The sequence below is a fragment of the Tauraco erythrolophus genome, chromosome 28, assembly GCF_009769465.1.
Source record: "Tauraco erythrolophus isolate bTauEry1 chromosome 28, bTauEry1.pri, whole genome shotgun sequence".
NCBI lineage: Eukaryota > Metazoa > Chordata > Aves > Musophagiformes > Musophagidae > Tauraco > Tauraco erythrolophus.
In genome coordinates this window covers 6,052,674-6,070,516 of record NC_141492.1, presented here as the reverse complement: position 1 = coordinate 6,070,516, position 17,843 = coordinate 6,052,674, and the positions used below count along the sequence as shown (strand labels likewise).

Here is a 17,843-nt window from a genome sequence, read left to right as displayed (position 1 = left end):
CACCCTCCCCCACCCTGGCTGGGCCTGGAGGCTGCCCTGCGCAGGACCCGCTCCTTGGATGGAGGATGCCATGAGCTGCCACGTTCTGCCCGCTCTCCCCGCTCTCTGCTCCGCAGGAGCCATGTCTGCCGAATCCCTCCAGCACACAGGGGAGTGTGGAGGGGGTGCCCGGTGGCTGGTGGATGGGAGGGGGCAGCTGGGCAGGATGTGCTGGGGGCAGATGTGGTGCTTGGGGTGAGAAATGCTCCCGGATTCTGCAGCTTACAAGAGCCAGCAGATCCCTGCGGAGAGCGCCGCGGGGGCTGGCGCCACTGGCCCCATTGTTCTGGCTCTTCCTGCCCCCATGCCGGGCACCCCCGGCCCCCCAGCCGTGAGCACTCCACCTCGCTCCCAGGGCTGCGTTGTTCGACAGCTCCCAGGCGCTGGGGACGGAGCCGCTGCCCTGCAAAGGCCCCTTTGCCCCGGAGGCCAAACCACGCGGCCATGCCTGGTTATCGCCCGCCCGAGCCCCTCAGGGTTATCAGGCAGCTCCAGCTGGGCCGGTGCCAGGGACTTGAGGCCCCGCATCCCCCCAGCCGCACGGAAAGCGCTGCCCGGGCTCAGATCCCGCGGCCGGGCGTTCTCCCGGTGCCCCAGGGCTCCCCCGACCAGGGCTCTGGCCCCGCCGAAAGCCGGAGGAGCCCGTGGACACGGCCCCGTGCCGCTGGCCCGGTCCCTGGCGTGCTGCGCTGCCGGTTTGTCTTGGCGCCGGCCCCGCGGCTGCCTGCGGGAGCCATTGTCTCCGCCTCGCTCCCCGTGCTGCGGAAGCGCCGCCCGGTTCCCTTCCCACGCGTCCCGCTGGGGGGACGCGGGCCCCGGCTCGCCCCGAGAGCCGCGGCCGCGGCGAGACGGCTGCGACCGCGACCCCCTCCCGCTGCCGCCCCGGTGCCAGCCGCGGCGCAGGCCCCGGGCGCCGCCCGCCGACCCCCCTCGGGTGCGGCCCCGCTCGGCCCCCGCCGCCCGCCGCGCCCCCCCATTGGCTGCCCGCCCGCCCGGTGGGCGTGGCCGCGGCGGGCCGGCCCGAACCGGCTCTCCCCGCGGGGGCCGGGAGGGAGGAGAAGGGCGCTCCGTGGCCCCTTCCCTCTGATTGGCCGCGCCGGGCTGGGTGGGCGGGCCAGCTTGCCAGAGCGCGGCGCGATTGGCCTTCGCCAGGGCCGAGGGGGCGGGGCCCGCGCCGGGCCCGCCCCCGCCTCCGTGACCCGGCGCGGCGCTTATAGCGGGCGGCGCGGCGCGGCGCGGGGCGCGAGCAGAGATGGCGGTGGGTGCGGCGGGGCCACGCGGCCTCCTGGCGCTGCTCCTCCTCGGCGCGATGGCTGCCGGCGCGGCGGGGACAAGTATGGCGCGGCGGGCGCGGAGGGGAAGGGCCGGGCCGGGTCGGGTCGGGTCGGGTCGGGCTGGCCGGGGGCCCCGAGAGGAGGCGGCCGCGGGCGCTCTGTAGGGCGGCGGGGGTCGGGCCCGCGGGCGGGGAGCTGCGCCGGGCCGCGGGGTCCCCGCGGCGGGCTCGGACGGCGCCGCCGGGGCTCGGAGCGGCGCTGCAGCCGGCCGGGGCCGAGCGGGCGGCGGCGCGGGCGCCCTGCGGCGCAGCACGTCGCTCGGCGGGCGGGGCCGGGGGGGCGCGGGGCCGGGGCCGGGCGCGCAGGGAACGGGGCCGCCCCGAACCTGCGCTGCCGCCGGGGCGGCTCGGAGCGTGGAGGGGGGAGCGCCCGCCGCGGGGAGTGGGGCCGGGGAAGCGGCCGCGCTGGGCTCGGTGCCCGCGCTGCCCGGCGGTGCCGCCTCGCCCCGGCGCGGCCGGTCCCCGCGCTCCGGTGGCCCCTCGGCGCGGCGAGCGGTGCTGCCTGGGTTTCCCCTCAATAAAAGTGAGAAAGTTTATTCCTCGCAGCCACTTCCCCGGTTTCCGGGGCTTATGGGGAGTAACGGATCTCCGGGCTTTAAAACCTTAAAGATGTTCACATGATGCTTAAGTTGATAATCCCCTAATGAGGAAACAACGCCTGCTCTTGGGCTCCGGCCATCGATGGTGTGCGGCTGGAAGCTGGATGCAGCGCTGGGAATTACAGTAGCCTGTTGTTGGGTGCTTAAAAACGTAACCCCGAACGAGCTGGGATTTGCTCTGTGCTGTTGCTCTGACGTTTTGTTTTCTCACTTCTCCAGCCCCCATGAGACCAGCCTGGCCAGTTGTGTTCGGAGCCAGGGGCGAGCAGGCTGCCGTGGCGAACACGGCGGCATTCTGCCTGGAGGACTCTGCATCTCTGATTCAGACCTGGTGCCAGAGGTGCTGATGATAAAGGCGTAGTTTTATTGTGGGTGCTAGGCTGTTGTTTCTGGCTGTTTAGCATCTCAGGTACTAAAAAATTTGTAGCCTGTTTGTGGTATCAGACTTCAGTGTAGTAGAGCCAAACCCAAGGATCAAAGGCAGAAGAGTGGGAGGATTCTGAAAAATCCAGGGTAGTGTCAGAAGTGTCTGCTCCAATGTTTCCTTGCAGCTGAGTTGCATTTTAATACTGCAGAACCGGAGAGCACGTGGGACCCTTCTAAACATCACACGTGGGGCAGAGTGTGAGTTCTTAAACCTGGACCTGCCCATGTCGGCCACTTCCCGCTCCCCGTGCCGCACCGAGCGCTGGTACCAAGCGCTGGCAGCGGCCTGCGCTGAGCGATGCCCCCTCTGAGGGACTGACACCAATGGGGTGTGGACGAGGCTGTTTCTATCCTTGGTCTGAAGAGCCTCGGAAGGAAGAGCTGCTCCGCAGGCCGGTTGGTTGTGCGAGATGCGTGTCCTGCTCCGGCTGCCGGGCTTTTGGGCTCCGTGAGTAACGATGCTGATTCTTCGAGTGAGCAGAGTAGGGGGCTGGACAGTGAGGGCTTTCACCTCTCAACAGTGTTTAGGTTCGGCTTTATGGAGCAGAGCCCGTGAGGGATGGTCCTTTCAAACTGCACCGTCCCAACTTTTGGTAGCTCACCATGCAGAACAACTGGCTGAGGTGTAGGTCGGAGTGTGCCTGGACTCTCTGCCCTGGGGAGGAGGTGTCCTGGCTGGGAGCACTTGCCTTTGACTGGTGTAGTGACTGCCTGGTTGTGCGGAATTTAAGGGGAGAGTAGATTTTATAGGTATTGGTGGAAATGGCACCTTCTGAGGGCCAGAAGCAGAGGTCATGCTGGGAGGAGCGCGAACCCCCCGGGACGGTGCAGGCTCCTGCCAGGCTCGGCTGCCCTGAGCGCCGTCCCGGTCCCGCGGACACTGTTTACAGCACGAGGTCTCCTCCCTCCGCTCGGGGGGAGGTTGTTTTTAGTTTGAAGGTGACTCGGGAAAACATTATCTGGTCTTGTCTGCCTTCACAGCTGTCCAGCTTGGTGGGACACCACGCTGCACCAGGAGAAGGGTCCCCCTCAGTTCTGCGGAGGGTCTCTGGGTTTTGTGAGCTGCTCCCAGCCTGTCCCCAACTGGGAAATGTTTGAGTAGCTCATTTCCAGCGGGCTGACGCTGGTTGTGCTCGTATCTCCCTGGCTCGCAGGTGCTTTCTCCAGCCTTGAGTGCCCAGGATTTTGATTGCCTGGTCTGTTTTGTGTTGGGAGGAGAGGGGATATTAATCCCCTGTGAGAGCAAATGGTGCTTGCTGTTGTTACTGCTTGCTGAAGCTTTTTAGCCTGTCTGAACTGCATCGAGTGCCCTCTAACTCGGAGCAAATAACCTTGCAACAGCTTATTTTGTCAGCATACAATAATCACCTTGTATCTGTTGGAAAAAAACCCACCACCTTGATCTTTACTAGCTTCCATTTTAAATCAGGCTGTAGTTAAAATGGGACAGGCTTCTACAAGTGCTGTAGTCAGGTCTGACTTTTCAAAATTAGGTGGTTGGGAGTGTTTAATCACAGGCTGTGGTGTAAAAAAAACCCGTTTGGCACACAGGTCAGTTGCTGAAGTAAAACCGTGTATGAGCAAACTGCCTACAGCTGATACCCCTGTACATCTTTTGGGACCCCCAGGACCTCCTGCTTTTTAAAAACCAGTTCATCATTCTGGTCTCTCTGGTACAATTCTGTCATCCAGAGTCACTCGGAAACCTTAAAACCTGTGCAAAGGTGGTGTTGAACGTTTCTGGATGTAGCCAGCTGTGCTGCGGTCGGTGTATGAAATAGCAACTGAGGGTTTTAGCCCCCGGGTTACTCAGACCTCTGTTTTAAGGTGCCTCAGTTTTCAGTATCAGCCTTCTCCTGAAAGTGTCTTGGTCTCAGATGAGGGTCAGATCTCTCCTTCCCTGTCCAGGCATGTTTATTCTTCCAGACTTTTAAAGCTTTAGTATGTAAAACTCATTTTCCTTTGAGAAGCGTGGAACTGGTTTATTTAGGACTCTGAAACTTCCATTGCAGACTTACTTGTGCTTTTCTTGACTTTAGGCAAACTTGGTTTTGTAACACTGATTTGTTTCTATGCTCGCAAAAAAACGGGCATAGGTTTTCTTGTTAAAACATCTTCAGGCATTCAAAAAACAAACAAGAAATTCCCTCCCAAACCCACCTGCTTTGTGCCTGTAGGTCATGGTACTTATACGGAGAGTCGTATGTAATCGTGAGCGTTGAGCGCTTAATAACGGAGTAAATCAGTTTCTGGGAAGCAGCCTTGGTGCGCGGGATGCTCCGTGGGCACGCTGCTGGCGCATCCAAAGTGCAATCAGTGCAGGAAGGACGTGTTCGAGCTTAACGAGATCTTCTTAAGTCTGGCTCTGGTTGAGTCACGTAGGTAACCGTGGCCCACGAATGGTGGCTTCTCCCGAACCGCTGTTGCCGGAGCCTCCCTTCCTGCCCGCTCGGAGAACGGCTCCCCAGGGCCCTGCCCTTCTCCTGGCTGCCTGGTCAGGACTCGGGGACGGTTTGGCCCCGGGGGCCGCTGGCCAGTAGCCCAAGGAGCTTTGGCAGCGCAGCTTTCCGTGGACCGGCAGCTCACAGACCCACCTTTGGACTGTGCTTTCGAAAGCTGCACCCCTGGCCTCACTGCGAGAGCGGTTTGGAAAACACCGGAGCTCTGCCCGGCAGCTGGCGCTTGTCACCCGCGGGCTGCGAACTGGGCTCCGCAGAGCTCTCTGGCCTGGGGTGAGAAGTCTCGTTTCACCCTCAGTGTGACAAGGAACATTACGGGTTTCCTCACCTGGCTTGCGACATCCTGCAGACTGCGAGATGTTCCTCCCCCCGGGAAAGCTCAATATTGTGTTCAGAAGCGTCTGCCGGGCACCTCCGTGGGCAGAGTGAGGAAACCAAGAGTGGGAGAGCAGAGGGGCTGCCCTCCCTGCGGCGGGACAGGTGATCGGGTGGTGCCACCTGCTCCTGCCAGCCCTGTCCCAGCCCGCGGTGGCTGCTTCAACGGAGCCACGGAGCACCTCGCCGGAGCGCAGGGGATGCCGAAATCGCGCGGGGGCTGCGGAGGCGGCATAAGCCCTCGCGACAAAAAAAATCTGTTGCTGTCTTTATCCTGAACTGAAGGTGCTCGGAGACCGGGCGAGTGTCGGGGGACGCGTGCGGGCGCTCGGTGTGCCCCGGTGAGCGTCACGCTGCGGTGCCGTCCCTCGCAGAAGGCAGGCAGTGCCGTGGCTGCTGTGGGTTTCTTGTTTGGGTAGTGGTAGATGCCGTGTGCTGGTTTGTGTGTTCTGGTTTTGCAGCGGAGTCGCAGGACATACTGGCTGGAGGTGCATCGGTGCAAAATAACGGCCCTGTCCGAGCTGGGCAGGGTTCAGCGGGCGCGGAGCGGGGAGAGCACACTGCTCTGGAGACTGTATGTGGCCTCTTCGCAGTGTCTGAATTTTTCTTTTTTGCTTGTAGAGGGTGAATTCTTGCTTTGCACTAACACTTTGCACTAATACCTCTTCAACTCTTAGCTGGTTTTATAAAGTCACCGCTGTCTCAAAAGAGACTGACTCAGGACAGCGTCGAGTTGTACTGCGAGGCGATTGGCAATCCCATCCCTGAGATCCAGTGGTGGTTTGAGGGGAACGAGCCCAATGAGACCTATGCTCAGCTCTGGGATGGCGCACGGCAGGACCGTGTCAAAATCAACGCCACCTACAACCTGCACTCTACCAGTACCATCTACATCGCCAACCTCACGAGCGACGACTCGGGCACGTACGAGTGCCGGGCCAGCAACGACCCTGACCGCAACCACTTGTCGAAGAGCCCCAAAGTCAAGTGGATCCGTTCCCAGGCGAACGTGTTTGTCATCGAACGTGAGTGGCCACACTGAGGCCTTGGCACTTGCTCGGACACTGGTGTCTTGAGTCTCCTGCCATGCTCACCCCTGCACCCGTGTCCTGTGGCTCCCGAAAGCTCCCCTCACCCTCCCACCCTGGCTGTAGAACTGAGAGACTCCCCCCCTCTGTCATCTCCCTCACCTGTGACTTGACCCGAAATGGCCCCACTCAAAAAGGGTTGTGGCTTCCCAACCAAAACACCCTCCCGCAGTCCTGCGCCTGTTCCGGAGCCAAAGACCTGGAGCCTACTGCTTATTCCCGAGTGCCTCCGAGTCCCGGTGCTGGCTTGCAGAATCGAGTCCTGATTCCGCTGTAGACTTTGCCCTAACCACTGACATCCTGGCCCTTCCCTGCAGCTCGCGCGGCTTCTGCTCCTGGGATCAGCCCTGCTTTAAGCGCGCTTCCGTGCTGGTGATCAAGCTGTGGGGAACGAAACCTGCTCTCGGTTTCTTGAGATGCAACCGTTTTTGAAATGGCCGTGTCTGTGTGACACTGAATGTGATGTGGTGTTTGTCCTGTGGAGGTGACAGGTCCCCTCCGCTCGCAGAGCCGGCAGTCGAGCTCTGGAGCTAACGGGGCTGCTCTGAGTGCTGGACACCAGGGCCAGTGCGAGGTCTGCGAAGGTCTCACCGTGCATCCTGAAGGTCGCAGAGCAGCGTAGTCTGTTCAGTGTAAATGTGCTAGGGAATGCAGAACTCCAGCAGAACCTTCTTCCAGTGGAATTTGGGTAGGAGGAAAAGCAAAAGGTCTGTCAGCCCTGTGTTAACATTGTTCCTTCCAAGAGGTTGAGACTGGGTGGAAGGGCAGGAACCGTAGTGCCAATGGGGCTGCTAATGGCAGCTGCTTTCTTGGGCTGCCTCCTGCAAGCAGAAATGGTCCCAGTCCTCCTGGGTAATCTACTGCTGCTTGGCACAGGGAGGCCCAGGACCTCTTGGAGTCCTGGTTCCGTGTGCTCTCCCTGGAGTGAATGTAACTGGAGTCTCTTGGGCTGCCTCAGATGGTGCACGTGCTGCTCACTGAAGGTCTTGTTTGCTGCCCCTCGCAAAAGAGGATCTTTGCTGCCATCAGTTACGTTGCCTGGAGGTGTCAGCTCTGCTCGGATTCTGGACGCTGACACAGCTATAGTGGCTCATAAGAGCAGAGATGTCCCCTTATAACTGCCCTTCGTAGGACGACCTTTTCCATTGCTTATCGAGCGCTTGGCGCTGCTGGAGATGCACCCGCTGTAGGGACAGCAGGGACTCGAAACCACCCGGAGCACATGGCAGCGGTCCTGCTCGTGGTGGGAGCGACTGCAGGGTCAGCATCCGTTGTCACTGGGTGCAGTCAGGCTGTAGTTGCCTGGTTTTTTTTCAGTCTCTCCTATGCTGGTATCAGCAGTTCTGGTAGGAAACTGCAAAGGTAAGTGAAAGATATGATAGAGACAAGGAGCTGTGGGTTTTGGTAACTTTGCATTAAAGATTCTTGGGTAGGTGTGTGGCCTCTGGAATACTACATGTTAACTTCAGTCGAATTATTTATGAATGCAGGTCCAGACATCAAGACGTACGTAACTGGCAGTTCTGGCAAGGTGACCCTCACCTGTAACATTTCTGCGACTCAGTCTGCCATCAAGGGTCACGAGTGGATACACAGGGACCAGACAATTCACACGGACACGGAGCCGACTGCCTTCACCAGTTACACGTGAGTGTCGGGGCAAGGTCAGATAAGAATCTGAACAGAGGGGACAAATTTTAAACCAGAGGCAGTTAATGTGTCCCATCAGCTGAACCCAAAGCGAAGCGCTTGCAGTCTTGCTGAAGGCTTTTTAGCCTTTAGAACGTAAAATGAGCTAAACGAAGTTTTGGTAAGGCTCAACGTTTTCTCCTTTGTGGGGAGGAGGGGGCAAAAAGGAGAAGGAAGGGGAAGTTATGTGCCACAAATAGCCTCTTAGTAAGAGAAGTGCTGCTGCGTCATGTTTGCATGTGGGCGTTCCGCTGGGCTCTGGGGCTTGTGCAAGGTTGCACACCGGGGCTGCTGCCTGGCCTGGGGCTGCACTGGCATGGGTGTGCCAGAGCTGTTTTCCCAGAGCTTTGAGGGATTCCTGCTTCCAGAGGCCCTGTGTGCAACGGGAAACTCCAGGGTATGTTGTCTCTGCCTTTGGGTTTCACGAACCTTTCCGAAGTCCAGCCGTTCTCACAGGGAGCTGGGAGGCTGCCTGCAAATTATGGTCAGAAACTGTTTGCAGGGTGTAGCTGAGCAGAAGCGGGAATACCGGCCTCATTGTGGCCGTGCAGTGAGCTTTCCCTTCTGATTACAGTCAGGCCTGCCTGGCACTGACCCAGCAGCTGTAGAGGCATCATGTCCTTTTGTACGGCAGTGCCGACGTGCCTGTCTCCCCATAGCAACAGGGAGCTGAACAAGGATTAAAGTATTTATAACCCAGCCTCCCTCGCGTGACCTCAATTCCTTAGCTGAGTGGTTTTTGGAAGTGGGAAGCGCCATGCACGGCAGAACTAACAAACAGCCCGTTGTCCCAGCGCAGCCACGGGACCGAAACTTTGCCCCTTGCCTCGAGTGGGTATTACTGAGCCGCAGAGTGCGATGTTTGTTGCAGCGCAGCGTAATCCGCTAAATCGCATTGCAGCAGCTTGACAAAAAGGAGAACGAGAGAGTTTTCCCTACGCTTGGGTCCATCCAGAGTAACCCAGCCTGGGTGTGTCTGCCACTGCTCTGCCGGTGTTTGGGAGCTTTCCTGCATGGGAAGAGTAGCCTTCCTCTGGATCCGTTGTGCTAAGCTCCTTCAGAGAACTGCGGGCTGGTGTCTTGGCCGTGTCCTGGGTTGTGCTAACTGGAGGACTGCACCTGGTGATGGTGGAAGGTCCTGGCGCTCCTGGTTTTCTCATCTGTACTAGCTAACAGTCTAGGCCTTATTTTTTTTTTTCCCTTTGTAGAGTCCCTGTGGCAAGAGAGCTTTGGGTTAGGGAGTGAAAGCTGCTGGCTTTCAGGATTCACGACGCAAGACCAGAAGGGCTCCGTGATCACTGACTTGGCAGACCTGTGTCAGATTTGGTGTGTGTGAAACCCTCTTCTGCCTTCCCCAGCGGTGGGGAGAGAAGGGTGGAGAGTGGAGCTGCTGTAGGAACATGGTGCAGCGTAAATACTGGCACTGGAATCAGGGGAATTGCCTGTGGAGGAGACCGCTGATGCTTATAGGGGTCTGGAGTTTGAAATGTTTGTGGTTAAGTCAGTTGTGCCGAACGCTTATTTGACATCCTGTTTTTTGACAGAATCGAGGGGAAGATGGAAGATCACTCCGGTGTCTATGAATGTGTCTACAAAACAAGCCCGATGATAAAAGGACAAGTGAATGTTTCAGGTACCTTCATATCTTTGCTTCTGGGTCTGAGGAGGGGAGTGAGGAAGCTGTCATCTCCTGAGCACGTGGCTTTGGTATCTTGTCAGCTTCTTGAAAAGCTGCGTGCAGCCCGTACGAACAGAGCTGCAGGACCCTGCACGTGTACTGCCAGGTGGGGTCTGTGAGGCAGCTCCGTTCTTTCAGGCACCTGAAGTGTCTGTAGGGTCGGCTGTTAGACCTTGTGCTGTGGGCATGTTCCCACAAGAATGATGGGAAAGGGGTAGTACCGGGTGGGCAAATCTGTTTGAGTCTCTCTCGAAGCAGCTTGCTGTGCTTTCCTCTCTGAAAATGCCAAACCAGGGGCAAGTGAGGGAGACAGACCCACTAACGTGCTTCTTACGCTGATGTCAGGCTGTGTGGATAACTTTGATTCTGGCTAGGTGGACAAATCTTCTGTTTTCTATAGTGAGGTGTCTGATTTTCTTTTTCTTTTGCTGTAGTTGCACCTCAAGTGACGGCATACAAGAAGTCTGAGCATGGCAATGAGGGGGACACCGGTGTGCTGACCTGCAAGAATCCCTCTTTCCCCCCTGTCAGTTCTTGGGTCTGGTACAAGGGTAGTGAAAAGGTAAGTGCTGTGGTCTGCTCTTTCTCCCCTTCTGTCTACTCTGCTTCAGAGGTGGAGGACCTTGTCCCTTCAGAATGAACTGTTTCAGAGTACCCTCCTCAGTGCCACGGCAAGGAGGATTTCTGTAGTGGTAGGACCACACGTGGTAAGTGAGCAGCTTCCCTCATGCCAGCACTGCCCTGAGAACTGTCTGTCTCCCTCCCTGCAGGCCATCACCAATGGTTCTGATCGATACATCATCAAGTCCAGTGGCAACAAGACAGAGTTACGCATTCTTAAACTGAATATTGAGGAGGATACAGGTGACTACCACTGCAATGCCACCAACTCGGAGGGCACTGGTGGCGCTACGGTAAACCTGCGTGTACGCAGCCGCCTGGCAGCTCTCTGGCCCTTCCTGGGTATTGTGGCAGAAGTCCTTGTTCTTGTCACCATCATCTTCATCTATGAGAAGAGGAGGAAGCCAGATGAGGTTCTTGATGGTAAGAGGTGCCTGGGGTTAGATCTTTCTGGGGAGACCAAGTAACTTGTAGGGTGCAGGCAAAATGTTTTTGTACAGAACTTGGAGTTCCCTTTGTCGGATGGATGCTAATTTGAGGGCAGCTTCTCCAGGCTACTTCTTGTAAAACCATGGTAGTCTTTACCAGACTACTTGAGCCATGAAGCTGCAAGTAATTACACTGTTTCTGACAAGTCCTTCACCAAGCTATCCTTTGGATCTGGAGTCAGATAAGATTCATAGAATGACTTGGGTTGGAAGAGACCTCAAAGATCATCTAGTTCCAACCCCCCTGCCATGGGCAGGGACACCTCCCACTACACCAGGTTGCTCAAAGCCTCATCCAACCTGGCCTTGAGCACTTCCAGGGATGGGGCAGCCACGACTTCTCTGGGCAACCTGTGCCAGTGCCTCACCACCTTCATCGTAAATAATTTCTTCCTTAGATCTGATCGAAATCTGCCCTCTTTCAGTTTAAAGCCATTGCCCCGTGTCCTGTCGCTACACACCCTTGTCCAAAGCCCCTCCAGCTTTCTTGTAGCCCATTCAGGTACTGGAAGGCTGCTGTAAGGTGTCCTTGGAGCCTTCTCTTCTCCAGGCTGAGCAGCCCCAACTCTCTCAGCCTGTCTTCACAGGAAAGGTGCCGTTCAGTGCAGGTCAGACTGACCCTTTGTCTCACCAGTTCCTCTGCACTTTGCTCAAGTGCTTCATGTGAGTGTTTGCAGGACTGGGCTTTCTTTGGCAGCTAACATTCTGGAGAAGCTGACTTCTGAATAAGTATTAGAGCTTTTCTGGTGCTGCAGAATCGGGGGACTGTGTCAGTGGCTCTGTAAGACCAGGCGTAGTTAACTCAGGTTCAGTTCATGGATCTGTTTTGGGTCCTCAGATCTGCATGTCCTGACTCTGAGACTTCCTGCAAGCCTAGTGCTATCTTTAATCCCTTCTGGAAATATCAGCTCCTCCCTTTCCTTATCAGTAAGAATCTGCATTGTGTTCGCCCAGCTGCCCCTCCCTTATCTGATCCAGTTAACAATGGAGTGTAAACGCTTGGTATCCTTCCTGCCTGCTGGGCCGGGCTGCTCAGCCCTGGCTGGGGACCAGCACATCAGGTAGGCTGAGTGATGGGAGGTGCAGCAGAGGGACTAGAACTGAATATCCCTGCCCTGGCTCCAGGGCTTGGGGAATTCTGCTCAAGGCAGCTTGACAGGCAGATGCTTTGCCCTCTGACACTCGGCTGGAAGGTAAATGTCATCTTAAGGATGTTGTAGCTGCATCTGCCAGGAAAAAAACATACAGCCTGTGTGTGTTGAGTGATCTGGCTTCTGATGACATCAGCCTGGTCCAGATCATGTCAAGTGCTGACCTGTCAGAGATGTAGCAGGTGCTTTGACAGATGAAGATGGGGCATGTGTACTGAAGTGTCCTGGTGCTCCTGGGACGGAGCTCTTAAGTTCAGGGTCCCGAGTGCTTGTGGATGAGATTAATGTCGTACCTGTTTGACAGACATACACAGCTTTACACTCTCCTGGTGTAAGGTGGTTGTATCTCCCGAAAAGTCTTCGTAGCTTTGCTCTCTTGAGAGGAGAGAACAGTAAGGCATTGCTGAGCCACCTCAGCCAAATGCTGTTCCTCACGGTACGTGATTGTGAATTGGACGCTTCTTGTTACCTGGGATGGGGAGAGTCTGGCTTGTGTGTGGTGTGATATCCTTGCTGGTGTTACCTTTCCACTCTTCCCTTCTCTGCTGCTGGGGGCCACCTCAAATGGTAAGTAGAAGATGGTTCCAGCCATGTTTCTGCATCTGTCCTCTCACCAGCTGTGTGCAGATCTTGGTGCCCAAGGCAGTCCCAGTGCTCAGAGCACAGCCTCACTGCTTGGTGCTGCTGAGGGGAGCCTGGACTGTGGAAGAGATGATGGGGAGCCTTCTGTTGGAAGGTGGCAGACTGCAAGGAGCTGGTGAAAGGCCCCAGGGCTTGGCATGTGTTGGCAGAGATGTTTTCTTAGCTGTGCTTCTTGGTGTAGCAAGAATGTGGTGTGCAGTGTGGTGTTGATTTCCTGAAACGCGCGGGGAGGAATAAAGGCGTACTGCTGCTGGTACACAAAGCCTCATTCCTGAAACATCGTCTTTGGATTTCCCTTTGTTTGCTGTTGAAGTCTGCTCTGATCTGGGAGCCATCTGACTTGGTGGTGCTGTAGGGGTGAGAGCAGCAGGTGGGTCAGTGGCAGCAGTGCTGTCTTGCCGGGTGGATCTGTGGCTCTCTCTTCCAGTTTTAAGTGCTGCTGGTAGGAACACTGGCTGGTTCGCTGAGGACACACAGGGTGCAAATGTTAAATGGATGTTACCAGTCAGCAGTGCTTCTTTGGGGGCCACCTGGGTGCTCCCCTGTGTGATCCGACTTGTGTGGCCTCCTGGGGTAGTCTCAGGTGTGCCTCAGGGTTAATGCGGTGCCAGACCTGACCTCTGCTGATTGGCAGTGGGCTGGTGGTGACTTGGTTGTCCTGCGAGCCGAGCTGACCCTGTGCCAACAGGAGCAACTGCGTAACAGGAGCTTATGTCTAAGTTTGTGCCTTGTCTAAGCTTAGACAAGAAGCAGCTTAACTCATGCAGGGGGTGGTGGTGTGCTGGTGAGGAGTAGCCCCTTGCTCTGCCAGCTCCTGGTGTAACAGGAGCCCTGTGGGTGATGTGACCTTTTGGGTTCAGTCCTGTTGTCATGGCTTGAAGTGGAGGGGGGAGGTCTGGGTGTCAGAACTCTGTCCCAGCTAAAACCAGGACACCTGTGCAGGCAGTAGTATCCAGTGTATCCAGTAATGTGTCTGGAATGCAGTCCCCAGAGTTGAAAGAGGTGGCAGAGATTACTTCTTACATGCTCTTCCCTGACGCTGTTCTCTCTCTTTCTATGCTGTCCTGAATGTGAAGATGATGATGGAGGTTCTGCACCACTGTAAGTACCTTGCTATTTCCTCTGTTCTGGCAGGTCACATCCATCCAGGGAATCTGCTCTGAATATAAAGACTAAGAGGTGTGGGAATAACACACTAACTTGCTGGGCCGGGGACTTACCCCCACGGTTCATTTCACGTGGCCTGTGTATAGACCATGTGTAACTGGGGATGGTACCAGTGTCTCAAAAACTGTTGCTGTTCTGGTAACAAATCTCTCCTTACCTTGACCATCTGTTTGGACCTGAATTACATTAGTGGGTGGAGTGGGGCTTTGTGCTTTTTCTTTCCTCACTGCCCCTTTTCTCTTTGCAGGAAAAGCAATGCCACAAACCACAAGGACAAGAACGTCCGCCAGAGAAATGCTAACTAAGAGCAGGGGCCAGGTGAGTGCCGTGCCGAGGGCAGAGAGCACTGCTGTGCCAGGCTCTCTGCCTCCTGGCAGCAGCAGCCGGAGGTCCGTTCCAGCTGCTCAGAGGTCTGGCCTGGCTGCAGTATCTGCATCTGCAGAGGGGCTCTGGAAGAAGCAGAAACATCCATGTGGGCAGAGGCTCTTCTGGCCCAACATCACGGTGCAGGATCTGGGGCGGTGGGGGGCGCAGGCCGTTAGTAGCCTGGTAGGAACCTGACAAAGCTGCTGGGACTGCATGTGGGGAACAGCAATGAGGCCTCTGCCCGGACAGACCAGGGGAGAGAAGAAAGTGTTGGACTCTGCTGTGGGGGTCTAGAGCGTGGGAGAGTCAGGACTGCCTGGTTGCTCCTGCCCTGGCCTCAAGCAGGAGATGAGTCCTGGCCCACAGTGTTGCTGAAGGGCAGCCTTTGTCCTGTACTGCTCCATCACCCCCCGCTAGCACAGTGCAGCCTGGTACGACTGGGTTGTCTGACTGGCTTTTCTTTCTCTCCTGCCAGGTGATGTGTAGATGAAGAACTCGTCTGGACAATTTTGTTTTCTTCTAATTTTTTGGTAAAATAGCACCATGGAATATTCTAGGGCGTCCTTGAGATTCAGTTACTTCACTTTCTAAGGAAACTTAAGTTGTAGAATCTAAAATACACTTTTTTTTTAAAGAAAAAGAGTTGTGGGAGGGTTTTTCTACCTGTAAATGTAAATCCTTTTTTTTCTGATAGTCTAGGTCACTGCCTGCCTCTGTCCTGGGTTTCTTTGTGTTGGTACAGAGGGGTGGGTGGGAGCACAACTTCATGTCTGGGAAGAACTGGGTGTGTTGTGTCGGGCCATTCTGAAACGCCCTCCTTGCCCCACCTCCGCCTTTGGGGCCACCCAAGGAGCTGTGGGTGACAGACCTGACCACGCAGGGAAGCGTGCGTGGTTCCTCCTGAGCTGCTCCACTGGCCGCGGCCGGCATGGGCTGCGTTCCCAGCAGGTCTGTTGTCCTGCCCTGTTTATGTGGTCGGGGAGAGACTGCTCGGGTCTGGAGACGGCCCGATCCGACCGGAGGGTTTAGGAAAGTAGTTCTGTGTCTTTCCCAGTGCATCACCTGGAGCAAAGCTGCACCTTTCCTTAGCGTGAGTGGCACATCTGCTGGGGCGGCTCCTGGGGAGGAGCGAGCAAAGGGTCGTTCCTCAGCGTGTGCCACACAACCCAGACCCACATGCGGTGCCATTCCGTGTTGGGTGGATTCCCAGTTAGCTCCTCCAGAGCTCCTTCAGTTACCCTCTTAAACAGACAACCAGGAGGCAGTGTTAGAGCCGGGCACTGGTAAATGATTGCTGGTAACTTATTTCATGGGTGATGATTATCTCTTCTCAAGCTGCTGCAGTGGGGGACGGGGCGGTGTGGACGGGCGCTGCGGTGCTGGGGGTGGTGTAACAGCGTGTGTTCTTGTGTTGGAGCCACCGCGATGTTTGTGTGCCACAGGAGCCTGAGGGCAGGCAAATCCTCAGTGGAGTCTAATACCTTTATTGCTGGGTAGCATCGAACTGTTCCATCTGTTAACACACTTCACAAATAAAGATGATTCCTCTCTTTTTTTTTTTCCATCTTTGTTTGGACTCGTGTGTCTCTTACCTATGGGCTGCACCCCTGTGTTGCCTGACGTGCTGACTCATTTCTGGCTGTAGAACATGATGCTGTGTCACAGTTCAGTGCCAGCTCTGATCGTGCTCTCATCACCAAGTATTTGCAGCTGGAGAGGTGCAGGAGCCTTTGCGAAGGGAAGCGGGCAGCACTCCCTGCTCCGCAGAGCCCGGATGAATGCCAGTTGCTGGGGCACACTTGCCTGTTTGGGGACAGGTGTCACCCCACCCTGGTGTGCTGTTTCTCGGTGTCGTGGCGCTGCGGGGTCGGGGATCAGCCCCAGCCTACAGGTCCTTGCAGGATGGTGCTGCTCGTGTGCCTCGTGCTTCTCCGAGCTGTTATTTTTCTTTCTGCCAGCTCTTTCCTGTGGGGGAGGTGAAGGTGTGGGGGCTTTTTTGCCAGCTCTGTGCACAGTGCGGTGCCTGCAGAGGGCACAGAGGATGCGGTGGGGGGCCTTTTCCTGCTGCTGGCCCTGGGGCTGAGCTCAGTGTGCTCCTGCCCTTGGGCTGGAGAGGAGCGTCCACGTTCTCCTGGCTGGTCTGGGGGTGCAGGTGGTCCCAGTGAGCAGGTGAGCCGTGGCCCTGCGGCCTCAGCCTGTAGCCAAACGCTTCTCCCTGCCCGGGAAGGAGCGATTGCCCCCCGATTGCAGGGCTGTGCCCTGGGAGCTGCTGGCTGCGGTGCGGTGGCAGGTCTGGCAGTGGTGCCCGGAGCTGCGGTGGCTCTGTCCCTCTTGGTGGTGTTTCTGCTGCCTTGGTGTGCCGTCAGGCTGGCAGCCCCGGGGCTGGCGGGGCAGTGTGGCTCTGCGGCACGTAAGTGGGTTATGCAAGCCTTTCACAGCCGGCCTCGCGCTTGCGGGTGCTGTCCTGGTGAAAAAAATCAATGCATGGCTTAATTTCCTTGATGAGGATTATGGGTCCTGCCTGACCCGGCTCTCGGGCCGCAGCACAAAACATCGCTTGTGCCTTTTGTTTGGCAGCGCTGGTGCAGGGCGAGAAAAAACAGCCTGGGAAGCGGATGGAGCAGCATCGTGCCACGCTCTGCCAGGCCTGCTGGCCGGCGGCGGCTGCCACGGCGAGCCGAGGCAGAGCCGTGCCACGCTGCCGCATGGAGCTCGGCGCAGGGATGGCGCGAACAGGCCTTGCGCCATGGTGCGGTGCTCCATCCCAGGGAGAGGGTGGGTGCTCCGGGCGATGCCATCTGAGGACATCCTGCTCGGCCTTGGCCTCCTGATGCCTCCGTCAGCCCTGAGCTGTGGCCGAGCTGCAGCCTCGCTTGTTCCCCTCCGGCATCTCTGGCGTCTCCAGCCTCCTGCTCCGGTGAAGCCGCAGTGTCGGCTCTTCAGGGGCTCCTCCGTGGGCTTGGGGCTGCCCGGCGGGGGCACAGCCCTGGCATCGGGGGGCGATTTGGAGAAAGGGGCTGTTGCTTGTAGATGGCAACTGGCAAGGGGAAGCCAAGGGGGTGGTTTGCTGTGCCCTGGAGCGCCAATTTTGGGGCGTCCTCTCCCGTGGGGCTCGGCGGAGGGGCTGCGGCTGCCCCCTGCCCGGCCGCGGAGCCGGGCTGGCCCTGCCCGGTGCGGGAGCCGGTTGCCCGCACTGCCCGGCTGCGTTTCCGCTCCGTGGGCACCAGATGGTGCCGCGGCCGCGCCGCCGGTGCAGCACCGTGACCGGGACGGGTCTTGCCCTGCCCTGGGCCGCGGCCACGGGGGACCGGGGCGGCGAAAGCCTCGCCCTGCGTGGCCGGGGCGGCTCTGGGGCCGAGTGCCCGTTTGGGAGTGCTCGGGGCTCACCCGGCCTCGTCGCCCCGGCGCCTCGCAGCCCGGGGGAGCCGCAGTGGGAAGAGCCCGTTCCTGCGGCGGCGGGGCAGGAGGTGCCGGTGCCGCTGCCGTTACCGGCACCCCGAGCATCAGACTCGGCTGTGTCTGGCGTAGCCGGTTTCTGTCCGCCCCGGTGGTTTGCCGGCCCGAGCGCTCTCTGGGACACGCAGGAGCCGCCCCGTCGCGGGTGTCGGAGCAGGGTCTCCATCGCTGCAGCCCTCCCCTGCACACACCCCGGCCGGCTCTTGCCGCCACGGGCTCGGTGCGGCGGGGAGCTCAGCCCTGGGGGCGAGGGGACGGGCTGGGTC

The 17,843-nt window shown here is 57.8% G+C and overlaps 1 protein-coding gene across 2 annotated transcripts; it reads left to right on the top strand.

The window, feature by feature from the left end:
* Positions 1 to 1,291: 1,291 nt before the first annotated feature.
* On the top strand, positions 1,292 to 15,484 carry BSG (basigin (Ok blood group)). 2 transcript variants are annotated; one of them, XM_086627819.1, is made up of 9 exons: positions 1,292 to 1,373; positions 5,909 to 6,256; positions 7,810 to 7,966; positions 9,553 to 9,641; positions 10,121 to 10,248; positions 10,457 to 10,730; positions 13,665 to 13,689; positions 14,003 to 14,073; positions 14,597 to 15,484. In XM_086627819.1, the coding sequence occupies exons 1-8, from the start codon at positions 1,292 to 1,294 to the stop codon at positions 14,058 to 14,060; spliced, it is 1,161 nt and encodes a 386-aa protein (XP_086483945.1). In that variant the 3' UTR covers positions 14,061 to 14,073; positions 14,597 to 15,484. The 2 variants fall into 2 exon arrangements, with proteins under 2 accessions (XP_086483945.1, XP_086483947.1); XM_086627821.1 differs by lacking the exon at positions 5,909 to 6,256.
* The last annotated feature ends 2,359 nt before the right edge of the window (positions 15,485 to 17,843 follow it).